The 17,500-nt window shown below is 40.8% G+C and overlaps 2 protein-coding genes and 1 pseudogene across 2 annotated transcripts in view; 1 reads left to right on the top strand and 2 right to left on the bottom strand.

Annotated features, from left to right (window-relative positions):
- LOC137989334 (uncharacterized) overlaps positions 1-17,500 on the bottom strand; it is a 124,145-nt gene that overhangs the window by 80,009 nt on the left and 26,636 nt on the right. The window contains exon 2 of the mRNA XM_068835158.1: positions 4,786-5,099. Within this exon, the coding sequence (XP_068691259.1) occupies positions 4,786-5,099 (314 nt within the window). The remainder of the gene's footprint in view (positions 1-4,785; positions 5,100-17,500) is intronic.
- On the bottom strand, positions 843-1,859 carry LOC137989330 (uncharacterized; annotated as a pseudogene).
- Positions 13,331-14,659, top strand: LOC137989328 (uncharacterized protein F54H12.2-like). The gene has a single exon (XM_068835155.1). It carries the CDS (start codon positions 13,331-13,333, stop codon positions 14,657-14,659), a length of 1,329 nt encoding a protein of 442 aa, XP_068691256.1.

Below are 17,500 nucleotides of genomic sequence, written 5' to 3'. Positions count from 1 at the left end.
CTACATGTCTTTGTAATATGAGTTCCCATATCTAGATGCGTATCAAAGCATGTGCCTAGATTGCGCGCAGAGACTACAGGAAACACTTCAGCCTCTCCGACCTGGATGCTTTGGATTGAAACTTTTTAGAGCTGCTGGCCAGTACCTATAATCAGGAACTCAGTCTTGTCATCATTGAGCCTCTCTTATCCATGCTTGGACATCACAGATGCACTTCTGCATGGCAGATACAGCTTCAACTTCACTGAAAGTGTCAGATGGCTTGAATGACAAATACAACTGTGTGTCGTCCACATATGTGTGAACGGAGGGCAGATGGTGTTTTTAAAAATATCTGAAACAGCTTACTCACATAGATGGTAAAGAAAAGCGGGCCGAGGCATGACCCTTGGGGGACTCCACACATCAAATCAAATGGCTTTGAGAGAGTCCCGTTAATCGACACCTTCTGCGGCCTGCCCTCAAAGTAACTCTCAAACCATGAAAGTACTCTCCCGCACAACCCAACTGTTGACCTCAATCGATCTAGAAGGATTTCATGTTCGACAGTGTCAAATGCAGAGCTTAAGTCGAGAAGCACCAACAACGTAACTTGACCTTTATCCATCGTCGTTAGGAGATCGCCCTTCACCTAAAGTAGTGCGGTCTCAGTGCTATGATGTTGGCGGTAAGCACTTTGCAATTCTGGAAACAAACCATTCACTCGCATGTGCTTCTGTAATTGTACAGCGACCGCCTTCTCTGTTAGTTAGGACGTGAACTGTAAGTTACTCACAGGCCGAAAGTTCTTGTTTATCAATTGAAGACCAGATTTTTGAGCAGAGGATGTACCAATGCCTTTTTCATTCGTCAGCGAAGTAACCATGCTCTAATGATATGTTCAACATTCTAGTAATCACTGGAAGTAGCTCCTCAATACAAAGCAACAAGATGGATGACGGGAAAGGGTCCAGAGCACATGTCTTCATGGAAGCCACAGCCATCTTCCTTACAGCCTCCTCAGAGAGAGATTGAAACTCTGATAGCGTGGCAACGTGATCAGTACTCGATGAACCGTGAGGCGCACACTCAGTAGAAACCGCATGAGGGACCGCGTCACCGGCTAACTTTGATCTTATAGCAACTACTTTATGGATGAAGTATTCACCCATCTCATTTGTGACAACAGAGGCGTTTGTATGAGGTGGAATAGACTTGTCCTCTTGCAGATTTAATAGCCTCTTACTAGCCCGGAACAGCTTTGATTGGTCCGGACTGTTCATGTCAAGAAATGGCCTGTAATGAGTACACCTAGCGTCGTTCATCAGATGAACAACATAATTCCGCTTAACTTTGAATACTACAAGATCTGATGGGAGACTAGTTTTCCTCCATCTTCTCTCGGCCTTCCACCTGTCCCTTCGAGCCTGAATTATGTTATCATTAAACAGTGGGGGCCTGGATCGAGTGATGACATGACGAGAACAAACCGGCGCGTGTTCGTCTAATAGCGATTTTAAAGTCGCGTTATAACAGTCGAGCAGCATGCTCAAATCATCAGGCGGGTCTTAATGTAGCTAGCAGTTACGAATAGCTTCTCTCAACCTGGTTATGTCAATTGATTTGAGTCTCCTTTATTCAGCATGCTTAATTCTAGGCGCAGGCTTCATCACCCTTAGCTCACATATCACGGTAGCATAGTCAGAGAAATGTCTCTCCGGAAGGGGCTCATCATCCACAATATCATCGGCCTGCCGTGTGATAATTAAATCCAAGGTGTGGCCATATATGTGAGTAGGTCGTTTAACATGCTGGACCAGACCCATAGAGTTCAACAGGTCCTTGAGCCGGATGGTGTCAGCATCTGACGGAACGTCCATGTGAACATTAAAGTCGCCACATATTAACAGTAACTCATTACACATAACTAATGACTCGAGATAGTCCGAGAATTCATGAAAGAAAACACTTGTAGTCACGGGATGATCCGCAGAGTATGTTGGTCTATACACGATGACAACTCGCAGACGAACAGTTCGAACTCCACAAGCCATTCCGACACTTCAAACGAAGACCGCTCGGCTGAAAACACTTTGTTTACATCAAGACCGTCCCGATATAATAGCGGAGTCCCGCTACCCCTACGATCTGCACGCGGACAGTGGTAAAGCTTAGAATAACCGGGTAGAGTGAGCCCACTTAAAATCGCAGAATCAAGATCATTGAGCCAGGACTCGCATATCGTAAGCAACTTAGCCCTCAAATCACATACCAGGTCCACAAAAGCCGATGATTTGTTCCTTAATGATCTTGCATTCAAACTACATAACTGAAAGGCCCTGTTGTCCAGGCTACCAAAGATGGCATTACGCTCAACACTTGTAAGTGCTGGCTTCATGCATGGATGAGCGCGGCTCTCAATTCGCGATGAAACAATGGAGATTATGTAAGCATTTCCTGTGGGGCCCAGATTAAGTTTAAATACCAAATCACCAACGTCCAATACAATATGAAAAGTCGCCACTGGATTAGCATAGTAGGCACATGGTCTCCTTTGTCGCCTCAGTTTAATGTTCAGTGGTCCATTAAACGAAGATGAGTTGGCGCAAACAATGGAGAAAATGCTTGCATACCAAGGCCGTGAACACAATAGTTTGATCTTCAGTGGTCCATTGAATGAACATGAGTTGGCGCTAACAATGGAGAGAATGTTTGCATTCCAAAGCCGTGAACACAATAGTTTGATCTTCAGCCGGTGGTCCATTAAACGAAGATGAGTTGGCGCAAACAATGGAGAAAATGCTTGCATGCCAAGGCCGTGAACACAATAGCTCTGTAACAACGCCCCTGTTATGAATAAAATCCAAGTTTGCACTGAATAGCCAGCTCGACGATGTTGGAAGCCAGAAATCTCTTGAAAATTGCCATATATCATACCCAGATACATTTCCATCACTTGACGATGGCTTTAGACATCCGCTCGAAGAGTTTTTTGAACAAATAAGAGCCCCAGTTAGGAATAAAATGACTGAAATCACGGAGCTCATTTCTTAACGCCTCGTTTGTGAATGCAGAAAGTTTCATTCCGGCATGCTGATTACATTTCAGAAATAAAAATGGGGGTCACCGAGTTCGTTTTTGAGATATGAGTAGCTGTTGCCACGGTAACGTTTACGTCACAAAAGTGACCGAATCTTTTTCAACAATAATTTCTGCTTGATATGGTACAATAACATTTCTGTTAAGTGATAAAGTCTTGTAGTGTGAATATTCTTCTAATAAGGACGTTTCTTTCAAGTGATGAAACTAGTTTTTAGTTATCACTTGCTTGTGATATGAGAACAACAGGTCAAATATTTTTCTTCTTTTTCTTACCACTTATGCGTCATTAAAAATTTGCATACTGTTAATATCATAATTGAAACCTATAGCTAAACGACTTAAACATACCTTCCAGTTTCACTACGCAACAGACACGAGGAAAATATACGATAAAGTTTACTTTGGACGTTTAGGCCGCACACCGTCTTAACATTACAAACATGAATATTAGAAAAAAGCCACATCTATTGGGCGCACATAAATTGACTAAACACATTTCACACACAATACAGCAAGGAAAGTATATCCAATACACAAAGTAGCGGCATTGGCGGATACGAAAACCAAAAAACCCTGCGGGAAAAAAATGGAAACGTATCCTCCCCGAACCAAATTCAGTGCCTCAAATACTTCAGACGTCATGGCGGCCATGTTGGTGTAAAAAACGTCTTTTGGGAATTTGTCTCTATTATTATTATTATTATTATTATTATTATTATTATTGTTATTGTTATTGTTATTATTATTATTATTATTGTTATTATTATTGTTATTGTTATTATTATTATTGTTATTATTATTATTATTGTTATTGTTATTATTATTGTTATTATTATTATTATTATTATTATCATCATTATTATTATTATTATACAAAACGCGAGCGACATTTTACTTTTGTTTTGTGCACCAACATGGCCGTCTAATCACGTGAGTGCAAACTAAGAATTGCGTAACAGATAAATGTGTTCAATCAAAACAAAAATGACCCTTAACTATACGTCCAAAATCTCGAAAATCGCGGGTAATAGGTGTCAGCCTCGAATGACTAATCACGTGCTATACCTAGCTTAGATACACTTAAGTCACTACCTAGAATCCCTCACTTACACCTTCTGCAACCAAGGCCCTCTCGCTCTTGTGACAAAGAAAAATTCAATTTCAGGCGTATTCGTTACCACTCAATCGCTAGAAATTCCGGCATTAAACAAGAAAGGTGAACATATCTGTAAAAAAAGACTCTACTGAAGACTATCAGGTTGTCTTTTGTTATCCACGGAGTGTAATTACAAACAACAAGACAAATGGAGGCAGTGAATTGTCTTTCACTGCTGGTTAAATGTATTCTCGCTGAAGCCTTCTTTGGAGGAAAACGTTGAACAAAGTTCACTTCCTTCAGCGTGAACACAATGGTGGTTTTGGCCTGCGCCGATTCCATTAACTTTGTCTTCAATTTAAGTAGTTTTTTGTGGAGAAAAAAACCTTTTAACTGTGTTCTAACTCAAAACCAATTACGCTGAAGAACAACAAAGCAATAAAAGTAATCGCACGTTAGTTATCATCTGCATGGCGTTATTCTGTGCAAGAAGTACTTTTAATTTAATATTCCATCTTGTACTGACATGATGTAATCATTGATTATAAACTAAATGTCCACTGGCTCAAACTTTTATGCCTTGGTATATCAACAACTTTGTAACTCACCTTAACAAGTCCATTTTCTTTGTAATCTGTCCATCTTTTATTGTCTGTAGATAACTGTAAGGTGTACTTCTTTACCCAGCGTCCAAAATCTCTTTTCCCTTGAGTGGACACAGCACAGATTACATGAAGCGACTGTAGGTCAATCTGCAGATACCCATTATGCCTATTATCCCAATTAACACACCATGATCCTCTTACGTCATTCAATCTACCAAAACTGGCTGGATAACGGAAGTCGTCACTGGAGGAGGCTGTTATCCTTTCATCTGGTATTAAACCGTTTTCCATTCCAAGGTCCCAATCAATACAGTCTCCTACGTTTAAATAAACAATAGCACTTTAGGTTTCAGTTGAAAACTCCCTGGCTGAAAACAAGACTCATTTTATCTTTGTTCTTTTCCCAAATAAACTAACATTTGGAACTTTTTTTTTTTTTTTTTACTAATGCAGTAGATAAAGGGTAAGAAACACTTGATGAGCTAAAACGATTATTTTTATTATTATTATTATTATTATTATTACCGCGACAGAACTGATTAATTAATTATTACCGGAAACGCACAAAGCTTTGATTGACATTTTAAGAGTTTGGGTGACTAAGGCTTAAGTTTCATATCAGTCAATAGCACGTGATTGAAAGGATATGAGTCAGTTGCTAATTAGTTTCAGTAGTTTAAGTCAACTAGTTTCAGCAGTGTTAAGCCGTCCGTAAACTTTTAAGCCGTCGATACTCCAATTGTCCAATTATTATTAGTAGTATCATCATCATCATCATCATCATCATCATCATTATCATTATTATTATCATCATTATTATTATTATTATTATTATTATTATTATTATTATTATTATTATTATTATTATTATTATTATAGGACGCTACTTTGACTTCAACATGTCTAACAACCAACACATGTCAGAATTGTCCTCTCTTGTACAAGACTTGATGTGTGACATTGATGAGAAACCACTGCATCCCAAAAACAAACTTCTGCTGTACAGCCGCTATGTCCTATCTAAACTGTCCTGGCATTTTACTGTAGCTGACATATCAAAAACCTGGATAATAGCAAATCTTGATTTTATAGTGAACGGCTATATTCGAAAATGGCTTGAAATCCCGATATCTTGTACACTGAGTAATGTTTTTTTAGAACACAATAAATTTGGCCTTAATATTTGTCCTCCTTCAGTTAAATTCACTCAGTGCAAAACAGTTCTCCGGAATTCCTTAAAAGAGTCACGGAATGATTCCCTAAAAGATCTCTGGAAGTCGTCAAGCAGTCACACCAATATTCAATACGATGTGTTCAAATCCACCAAGGAAGTTCTTAAAGACTTCCGTTCGAATCAAGAAGACAAACTGCACCACCACTTAACATCTCAAGGTTTCTTTTTTACAAATGTTATCAAGCACTCATTGTCATCTGTTAACTCTATTTGGTCGTCTGCCCAGTCTCATCCACCCAAGAACATCTACAATTTTACCATTCGCTACATCAACAACTCCCTTCCTACACGTACGAATATGACAAGATGGGGATTATCACAAAGTCCTGATTCCTCCTTTTGCCTTAAACCTGAGTCACTCCTCCATATTGTCGCTGGTTGTCAACATTACCTTGATCGCTTCACCTGAAGACACGACTCAATTCTCAACTTCATTGCCAACTCACTTCAACCTGTAATCGCTCTTCACTCTATGCTGATGTCAATGGCTTTCCGAGTCCTTCAATTATAACTGGTGAAAATTATCGTCCAGATCTTCTTTTCCTAATACAGTCCAAGTGCCTATATATTCTAGAACTAACAGTTGGTTTTCAATCTAACCTTAAAAACAATGCAGTACGCAAAAAAAGAAAAATACATGAACGTGGTCAAAGACATGAGAAGTAACTACAGATGTGTCAAATTTGTAAACCTTTCCATGAGCTCCCTTGGTGTTCTCTCCAACGAATGATCTACGTTCTTAGAAATGATGAATGACATTGGCATTGACAAAACGCAACAACACTATATAATCAAAAAAATGATAAGTCTCGCCATTAGAGCAACATATTTTATATTCTGTCGTAGAAATAAGACTTGGGATAGCCCAGACTTAATAAAACTGTAATATATATATATAGCGCAAGTAGGGGGTTCCAGTTAGCTGCAGAGTGCTCGATACGTGGAGTAGAGCGAATATAACGTTTAGAAGAAAGACAACTTCACAGCGTAGCGACTTCAAGTTTCATGTTTGGACAATCATCTAGCTACAGATCTTACATTTGCATTCTAACTCATTTAAAGACCATACTAATACTCTAGGGGAGCGTGCTATTTTAAGTTCGACAAAAGGTGTTTGTTCTTGTGTCTGCATTTAGAAATTAACTCGTTTCTTTTGTTCAGTAGGTGGCGCGTATCTGCTTTTATTATGTACAACTTTTCTGTAAGGCACAGGTCGCATCTCTTTGATCCACATTTGTATGGTGAGGCTAAAAACTCTATTGCCCAGCGTAGCGTGTAATTGATGTTATTGTCCTTTAGACTCCAGATATGCCTCGATAACTCCGTCTCACTGCAGTACTTTTTATGCCTGAAGGATTTAGTGTGAGTAGTTGTATGCGCTCATTCAGACCGGATTTGACAGGTAGTCATCAAATGACGTCATCGATCAAAAGACAAAAGAAGGGGGCGTGCATAAATTAGGGGCATGTTGGGGCATGACGCAATGTCTGTTTTAACCCTAACACGTGAAAGAAGGGGGCGTGCATAATTTAGGGGCAAGTTGGGGCATGACGCAATGTTGGTTGTAACCTAACCCTAACACCTGAAACAACACGTGCATCCCAGGTCGTCGCATAAATTAGGGTTAGGTTAATGAGATGCTAGTCACGAACGTACATGAAGGTTTCTTTTATTGAGAAAGTAAGCGAGATTATTCCGTTTCCACCCAGCCATCTGGGTGGTAACGCAAATATATAGCGAAAAGAACAATGGCAAAGACAGGGAGCCAATGAGGTCAAGGTGATGTCATCACGGGCCAATGAGACACCGTTGACGTCAGTATACATTAACTTTCTGGGCTTGGGGTCACGTACCTACAAAGTGAAGTGAGAACCCTATTGTTTTGAAGCGAGTCAAACAGAATTTTAAAACACATACACAAAAGGCTTTACACGCCTGGACAAGTCCGCAAACGCTTTGTTCTTTTTCAACCTAAATTTGCATAGAGGCGATCGAAGCGTGAAGAAGGAAGAATATAGAAGGAAAAAAGTTGTTTTGTGTGGAAAAGAGGAGCATTCTCAACTCTTTCACGCTTTTAAAACAAACGTGAACTCCGTTGTTACAACCTTTTTTAAGGAAAGTTTTTCAACCTCGCGCTTGAATGAAACACGGGTAAATGCAATCTTTTTTATGTAAGAATACACAAAGACATCCTTCAGTGCACAGACACAAAGAAAGCCTACTCAACAGAACTGAATAAAGCCTTTTCTGAAAACGCTTGAAAAAAACCTTTGGATTTTGAGAGGCGTTTTATACTGTGGTATGGTGAAGCGGGAGTTGGTTTCATATCGTATTTCAAAATACTTTTCACAATATTTGACGCAGTGAGCAAACAACAATATACATTTCAAACGCTTTATTAAAAGATACTCTAGTGACAAGTTGATATAAAATGATTGTTCTTCGACTATTTGACTATCGTAACCTTAAAACAAACATGTTGCGTTGCGCTTAAATAAATACTGTGACTCTGATAATGCAGTTCTGTTCAGACGTACAGAATATGAAACATTCGAGACCGGACTAACTCGAACGATTTTATTTGGAGAATGCTATCGTTAAGTCAATAAAATACACACCAACAAGCATGTCATACGTTTTACTGAATTAACAGAGAACGCTTATCACAATGGGATATTTGTGAGAGTAGTTCTCTTTGTAATTCACTTGCATTCGCTGCATCCTGATTGTTCTATTATGCATGCACTGTTTCAACGCTTTTTGAGCGAAAATAAATCACACAGGCGCAAATGAGAGAAGAAAAAAAAAATTTTGTATACACTTGCATTCGCTGCATCATTATTGTTCTATTATGTATGCACTATTTCAACGCGTTTAGAGCAACAATAAATAACACACGCGTAAATGAGAGAAGAAAAAAAAATGTAATTCACTTGCATTCGCTGCATCATTATTGTGCTATTATTAATGCACTGTTTCAACGCTTTTTGAGCGAAAATAAATCACACACGCGCAAATGAGAGAAGAAAAAAAAATCTTGTAATTCACTTGCATTCGCTGCATCATTAGTGTTCTATTATGCATGCACTATTTCAACGCGTTTAGAGCAACAATAAATAACACACGCGTAAATGAGAGATGAAAAAAATGATTCACTTGCATTCGCTGCATCATTATTGTTCTATTATTAATGCACTGTTTCAACGCTTTTAGAGCGAAAATAAATCACACACATTATTCACTTGAGTTCGCTGCTTAACAGAGAACGCTTATCACAATGTTATATTTGCGAGAGATAGATTTTCTTTAATCAAATCTTAATCCAAAAAAAAAGTAAATAAAAAGTTCTTTTGAAAGCGCACCCTATGTACAATAAAGATGCACATGTACCGGTCAAGCAATATTATGCATGCACTGTTTCAATGTTTTTAGAGCGAAAAGAAATCACACACGCACAAGTGTTAACCATGTTAGTGAGTGACTGAATTCACAAAAAGTGCTATAAAGGAATACGTGCAGTGCCCGTTTTTCAGTAGACTCGTTAACATGGATAGAGTGTACTTTGTCTTGGTTCGGGTTTGCGCTCGGAGTTGTTTTGCAGCACACATCTTTCACAGCACACCTCGCGAGGAATGGTTAGAACTTGTAAAGGAGTTACATCCAATGAACCCCGGTCGCTTGTTGAGTTTTTATTACTACATGGACCAATGCAACGCTACATTTACCGAACAATATACATTCCACAAAGTCTTATGTGTCACGTACTCGATACATTATCCTTCTTTCTGGTGGATGGTTTGGCAAATTGTTACAAAAAGTTTGCGAATGAAGAAGATCTAATCATTTGTTTAACACCATGGGTAGTGCTGCAAGCCGCGTGTGTGGAAGCTCATCGCCTACAGTTTCTTTAAGTGACATATGTCAGAGAATGCGATGTTTAGTTGCGTGTTGCGGTAGCGAGGTTCACATCGAATTGAAAGATGTCACCGACAATCACGAAGAAGAAAATGCAAAAGAAGAAGAAACAGAAAACGCGGACCCTAAATCAGACGAACCAACTATTACAGAAATTGTATTATGAAGTGGATCGACCATCCGCTTTAGGGGGAGTCGACAAACTGTATCGTGCGGCGCGTCGGTATGGTTTCAAAAGCACGCAAGTACTCGATTGGCTCCGCCAACAACCTGGCTATACCCTACACAAACCTGCAAGAAAACATTTTCGTCGTAACCGAGTAATTGTGTTTGATATAGATTCGCAATGGCAGGCGGACTTGGTTGATTTGCAACATTTGAGTCAGTGGAATCAAGGATACAAGTATTTACTGACTTGTATCGATGTCCTTTCCAAATACGCGTGGGTGGTGCCTTTGAAATCGAAAACAGGAGCCTCGTTGGTGGTGGCCTTTGAAAGCATTTTCCAGGAAGGTCGCAAACCTGAGAAGTTGCAAACAGATGCCGGAACCGAATTTAAGAACAAAACGTTTCAAACCTTTCTCAAAAAGGAGAATGTACATCATTTTGTAACCTACAACGAAACCAAGGCCCAAGTGGTTGAAAGATTCAACCGCACTTTGAAGCAACTTATGTGGCGTATGTTCACAACCAGCAGCTCGTACCATTATTTGGACCAACTGGACGATTTAGTCAATGGGAATTACAATCAAAGCGTGCACCGTAGCATCAAAATGAGACCAGCGGATGTCAACGAGAATAACGCATCAGAGGTCTGGAACAATTTGTATAGAAATCTGTTCAAAAAGCCGACAAAGTATAAATTCAAAGTGGGAGATCAAGTCAAGATCAGTAAGCATAAACGCATCTTTGAAAAAGGTTACTTACCATCCTGGACGGAGGAAACTTTCACTGTTGTTCAGAGACTTCCGCGCGACCCACCCGTGTATCGCCTAAAGGAAGCAGACGGTGACTGGATTCAAGGCACTTTTTACGAATTTGAGTTACAGAAAGTGATAGAAACGGAAAAACACCTGTTTCGTATTGAAACAATTTTAAAACGCAGGGGACGAGGAGCGAATAAGGAGGTGTTGGTACATTGGAAAGGTTGGCCAAAGAAATACGACAGTTGGATTCCGCATAACCAGTTGGTCGCTTTACAACAAACATGATTCAAGATAGCGACTTTTACGTGACACTTCCCAGTAATGCAAGCAGTAATTTATTTCTAAACAATTTCTAGTCCTCCTTTCGCGTAGCGCTAACTCGACAAATCCATCTGAAAGATGAAGAAGATTGGGAAGTAGGATTGCATCATATCGTGTATCCGCTCTCAATGTTTGACATTACAAATGACTGCAAACATTCTCACATCATGCTGGATCGTCGAGGTGACTCCACACCGTTTTTATTACCCGAGGGCAAGTATTATACAGCCTTAGATGTCACAGAAGGAATGTTACAATGCCTGAACATCGCTGACCCACCATCTAAGATTGAAATCACAGTGGACGACGAATGGAATGTAACGTTAAACTCGCAAACTGAAGGACTTCTGATCACATTGTCTACAGCTCGCGCGTTGGGATGGATAACCGAAAACAACGCTCTTACACCCAGCGTTCGTTTGAATGTTGCACTCACCTTAGAAAGAAAATAGGGTCATGATTGGTTCATCTTACCATCTGGCACATCCATCACATATCCGGGTATTTACATCTTTCCTCCTTCGCTGTCGCTTTGTTCGTGTAAGAAGAGACTGGTTCAAGTTCAAACCAATCTCGTGGAACCGTGGCAGGTGGGTGACAAGCGCTTACCTCTCCTACATGAGATGGTACCTCTGGGCAGTTTTCGAGAAACACTCCTTGAAGAAAGAGAACATATTGCGTACCTACCTTTGCGGACAAAGATATTTCAGACCATTGAAATATATTTAACGAGTGGATACGGTCAAACGCCGGCATTTTTAGACGGTATCGTCAGCGTCGTTTTACATTTCCGCCGTCGATCAACATGACCAACAGTTTTTACATGGTGCTGACCAGTGATGCAAGTCTGACTCAGTATCCAGAAAACAAGGCGGCCGATTTTAAGATGCAGTTACCAAGTCAACTACACCTAAGTGAAGACTGGGAGGTGGCCATGACACGCATCATTTACCCTTACACCTGGCAAAACGTAGGTGAGAATCAATTGTCCTACACTTTTCTTTGTAAGACTGGTCCTGAACCCTGGAAATTGAACATCCCTGTACCAAGTGGCATTTACCGTACGGTCAAAGATGTCATTCACGGAATGACGAAGGGACTACACAATCGATTGAGAGACATTTATTTGAAGAGTGACAAGACCATTACGAGTCTGGAAGGAAACGAGTGTTTTTACATTTACGAGAAAGCACAAGATTACTTTGAGTTGAAGTTACCAGCCGGTTGGTATGTGATTCTACCAAAGACATTAGCTCGCGCCTTGGGGTACTTAAACCATCAGTATAATATTCCTCAGCTGTACCAAATCGGAGGCCTTGTCCAACAGAATGATGATCACAGCGTCCTTCTTGCGAGGACAACGACAACACTTGTAAGAAAAGACGAATTGGTATGGGGATTGCTCTCGAGAGACGCTTTTCAAACCATCTACGTGTATTCCGATTTAATCGAGTCTCAAGTAGTGGGAGATGCTCAAGCGAACTTACTTCGGATGCTTGTTCCTCGTGGTCAGCCGGGGAACATGATCACAGAAGAGGTCAAGGTGCCCTCCTACCATAGACTCCGTACAACTGTGTTTTCATACGTGGCGATCAATATAAGGGGAGACACAGGTCAATTGATACCATTTGCTTCTGGAGCCGTACGCGTGACCCTGCATTTTCGGCGTCGTGATATTCTATAACAACATGTTATTACCTATGAACCACCGATATTACCCATACGGACGACATGTTGTACCCTATAGGCAGCACGGTAAAGGAGGAGACATTAGTATCTACGGAGGAACACACCCTTATGGTCAAGGGGGCAACGGCTTAGGTGGAATGTTTCGGGTCTTGTTCCGTTCAGCAACTCCCTTTCTCAAAACAACAGCAAAAAAAGTGGGAAAACGAATGCTCGATACTGGATTGGAAACGGGAATGCAACTTGTCCAAGACGTGATCAATGGTCAACCTTTAAAGAAAGCTGCCAAGACAAGAGCGAAAGCTGCTGGAAAAAATTTACTCACAGGGGTCATTGATGACATTACACAGCAAGGTCGAGGAAAAAGAGTATATAAGCGCGCGTATACGTCAAAGCGGCGCAGTGAAGGACAGACCAAGAAAAGGAGAACACCTCGTTCAACGTTCAAGACTATTTTTGATTAAAGATGACATCAGCACACCCTCTCTCAGCCCCTGGTGCGAATTCAAGTTTACAATTGTTTGATGTACCTGTGACAGATGTGTCGATTGTTAGCAGCAAATGGATCGATTACGAACCGGTTCAAACGGGAACTAATCCCATCGAGTTTGTCATCAAACCGTTAGCTGACTACATTGACATTAACAAGACAGAGCTGCGATTGGTAGTAAAGATTACCAAACAAGATGGATCGCCCACAGGGGATGGTAAAAAGTACACTCTGGTCAACAACGCCCTTCATTCCATCATCAAACAGTTTACCATCAAGATCAACGAAACGCTGGTAACAGAACAGTCAGACACTCAAGCATACAATGCTTACATCAAGACCTTATTGAACTTTACGGAACAGGCCAAGAAATCGTACTTAACCAAAGCTCTGTATTACAAAGACACTGCTGGACACATGAATGAAGTAGATAATACAGCAGAAAGTAATGAGGGTCTGAATAGAAGAGCCACATTTACTAACAACGGCGCAGAAGTTGGGTTGGTCGGAGTACCTCTTTGTGACGTGTTTAATATTGACAAGTTGTTGCTTGACGGTTTGGAGATCAAAGTCAAAGTAGATCTGAACAACGATGCTTTTGTTCTAATGGCTGGGGAGACTCCAAACAACTGCAAACTAAAGGTCATGTCGAGTACGCTTCGCATACGCACAGTGCGTGTTGCAGACAGTGTGAAACTAGAACATGTACAGATCATGCAAGGTCACAAAGGGAGCGCACCGCTACCAGCCATCTATACCCTAACCAGAACCCCTACGCAGGCAAGGATCATCCCTCAAGGAGTCTTAAATCACACTGAGACAGATCTATTCCACGGTTTCATTCCTCAGTGCATCATTTTTGGGCTCGTGCGAAACGATGCCTTCAACGGAAACCTTGCAAGAAATCCTTTCAACTTTGAGCTGTTTGACCTGCAAGACATTCGGCTGACTGTGAATGGAGAAGAAATGCCTTATTCTGCGCTGGATCTGACGGGTGGAAAAAAGATCGATGGTTACAACACGCTGTTTTCAGGAAGTGGAGACATGAATTGTGGGCACGGGCTTGACATTGATAGAGTGGATTGGGAAAACGGATACGGTTTGTTCCGTTTTGATTTGACACCGGCAGGAAGTGGACATCCCGATCATCTGATACCTCATCGAACGGGTAACGTGAACCTGTACCTGAAATTTGGAACTCAAACGAACTCAGTTCTGAATTTAATTGTGTACGCAGAATTTCAGAATCAGTTGGAAATTGATCGCAATCGTCGCGTGGTCTACGATTTGTCACAAGGCTCTTAGTTCATCGTCATGCATACGACCCAAGAACTATGGCAAGCCTGTCTTTCTGACCCTGTGTTAGCACCTCTGATGCAAGGCGTATTTCCAAGGGATAGGCTACCTGTCATCAACACCTACCCAGCCGGACTCATTGCGAATACGGACCCTCATGACCAACCTGGGACACATTGGGTGGCTATGTACTTTGAATCGCCTCGTGAAAGTGAATTCTTTGACAGCTACGGATTTCCTCCTGAAACTTACAACATGGATACCTACATTCTACGGGAAGTTACCTATTATAACGACAAACCACTGCAAGGACTGAACTCGGATGTTTGTGGAGACTATTGTTTGTTTTATCTCATTCGGCGAGCACGGAATGTTGATATGAACACTGTTCAAGCTAAATTTAAACGATATGATTCTCAGTGGAACGATGCACAAGTTGAACGGAGTGTACACGCTTATTTTAATTCAGTAATGTATCCTAAAGTTAATGATTGCTTTCAACAAGGTTGTAAGTCATTTCGCTGTGTCCATAAGCAATAAAATCATGTTAAAAAGTAAACAAAATGTTGCTGTTTTTGTGTGTATTTGCTAGTAAAAGGGGTGGGAATTCTATCTCGTGTACACAAATCGTTGAAGCTTCGTGTTGTGAACATGTCTCAATTCAAGTGCCCCAGCAGTATTATCATTTCTGGCCCCAGCCAATGCGGAAAAACAACATTTACGCGCCAAATACTTCAACACACAGATTGTTTATTTGAACGCCCCATTCGCAAGATCGTGTATTGCTACGGTCAATGGCAAGATTGTTTTAAGGAATTGGTAAAGGAAGTCACGTTTATGGAGGGTATTCCCGACGACATTCCCGCCTTATTTCCACCCCCTCATCGTCCTGGTCTGCTCGTGTTAGATGACCTCATGAGAAACTGTAGCGATGACGAGCGCATTTTGGATTTGTTCACCAAAGTGTCCCATCATTGTGACGTCACCTGCATTTTTTTGACACAAAACCTTTTCCCCCCAGGAAAGTTTTCCCGGAGCATTTCTCTTAATGCTCATTACATCATTGCCTTTAACAATCCTCGAGATACTTTGGGGTTGAGGACACTGGCACAACAGGCGTTTTCTGGGCGCGTTCCGTTTGTGTGGGAGAGTTTTCAAGACGCTACATCACAACCATTTGGATACTTAATGATGGATTTACATCCACGAACCCCGGACATTCAACGATTGCGAACAAGGATCTTCCCAGAGTCACATTCATATCCCATTGTTTACGTTGATAAGAAAATCTATAAAACCAATGAACCCTTTCCGGTAGATTTCATTTAACGCCATGGCTTTGCAATTGTTGCACCGCGAGGAGACAGTAAACAATCAAAGTGGTGGTGACATGACTTTGCGTTCTAGAAAGATTTCAAAAGCTACCGAGAGAAGAAAACAAGAACTCGTAAAGGCTTCCAAAGTCAATCAACATTTACCCTTTCTCTGCACTTGTTTTACAAGCAGAGGGAAACAGCGGAAAGAGATGATATCTCACGCTAGTAAGGGACAAATAGAAGCCATCAGTGAAGTCGCCCTTAATCTACTTAAAGGGAACATTATGGTTCCAAGTTCATCATTTAAACGCTTGAAACCACACAAGTCGAAACTCCTGTATTTGACTCGCAAGACACCTAGTCTGAAGAAGAAAAAAGAAGTTCTCAATCAGCAAGGAGGATTCCTGCCAGCTCTCGCCTCTTTGATAGCACCGTTCGCTTTGGATTTATTGGGTAAAGTGCTAAAATGAAACACGTACAAAAGATGATGTTGGTTCCAGAGCATTTATTGCAAAGCCTTGAGACAGAACATCGCTTAACCTCACCTCCGCAACTCACGACCTTGACGCGCTTGGATCAAGACATGAAACATATCACGGATTCTACTTTGCCCGCAGATCAAAAAGTGGCCTTATTGGATCAACTATTACAACGGTACCAAGGTTTGTCAAAACAAATGAAGAGCGAAACGAAGACGAAACCTGCAGGGACCGCGACAACAGCTCCAAATGCGCCCACTCCAAACCATTCTCCAACGATATCCGAGGTACAACCCAAAAGGACAGCACACAGGAAACTTCCAACCACACCCGTTGGTCCATCCAAAATTCCTGTCAGGATAGAAACACCACCTTCTCCTATCGAAAAGGACACAGATCCCTGGATCTTTGAAACGCCCCCAGATTCCACGGAGAAGAGGGTTATTAAAAGGTCCTACAGGGCGAGAACACCTATGGTTGCCCGATTAAGAAGTAATACAAAGTGGGAACCTTACTGAACAATAATGATGCAGTGTACTCCAGTGAATTACATTTTTTTTTTCTTCTCTCATTTGCGCGTGTGTGATTTATTTTCGCTCAAAAAGCGTTGAAACAGTGCATTAATAATAGCACAATAATGATGCAGCGAATGCAAGTGAATTACATTTTTTTTTCATCTCTCATTTACGCGTGTGTTATTTATTGTTGCTCTAAACGCGTTGAAATAGTGCATACATAATAGAACAATAATGATGCAGCGAATGCAAGTGAATTACAACATTTTTTTTTTCTTCTCTCATTTGCGCGTGTGTGATTTATTTTCGCTCAAAAAGCGTTGAAACAGTGCATGCATAATAGAACAATCAGGATGCAGCGAATGCAAGTGAATTACAAAGAGAACTACTCTCACAAATATCCCATTGTGATAAGCGTTCTCTGTTAATTCAGTAAAACGTATGACATGCTTGTTGGTGTGTATTTTATTGACTTAACGATAGCATTCTCCAAATAAAATCGTTCGAGTTAGTCCGGTCTCGAATGTTTCATATTCTGTA

This window comes from Montipora foliosa, unplaced genomic scaffold (genome assembly GCF_036669935.1).
Source record: "Montipora foliosa isolate CH-2021 unplaced genomic scaffold, ASM3666993v2 scaffold_454, whole genome shotgun sequence".
In the NCBI taxonomy this organism is placed as follows: Eukaryota; Metazoa; Cnidaria; class Anthozoa; order Scleractinia; family Acroporidae; genus Montipora; species Montipora foliosa.
The sequence above is the reverse complement of the archived record's forward strand: the minus strand, read 5'-3'. Positions and strand labels throughout refer to the sequence as shown.

Bases quoted from the DNA above. Each gene is read 5' to 3' on its own strand.
- LOC137989328 (XM_068835155.1), top strand. From the start codon at position 13,331: ATGACATCAGCACACCCTCTCTCAGCCCCTGGTGCGAATTCAAGTTTA.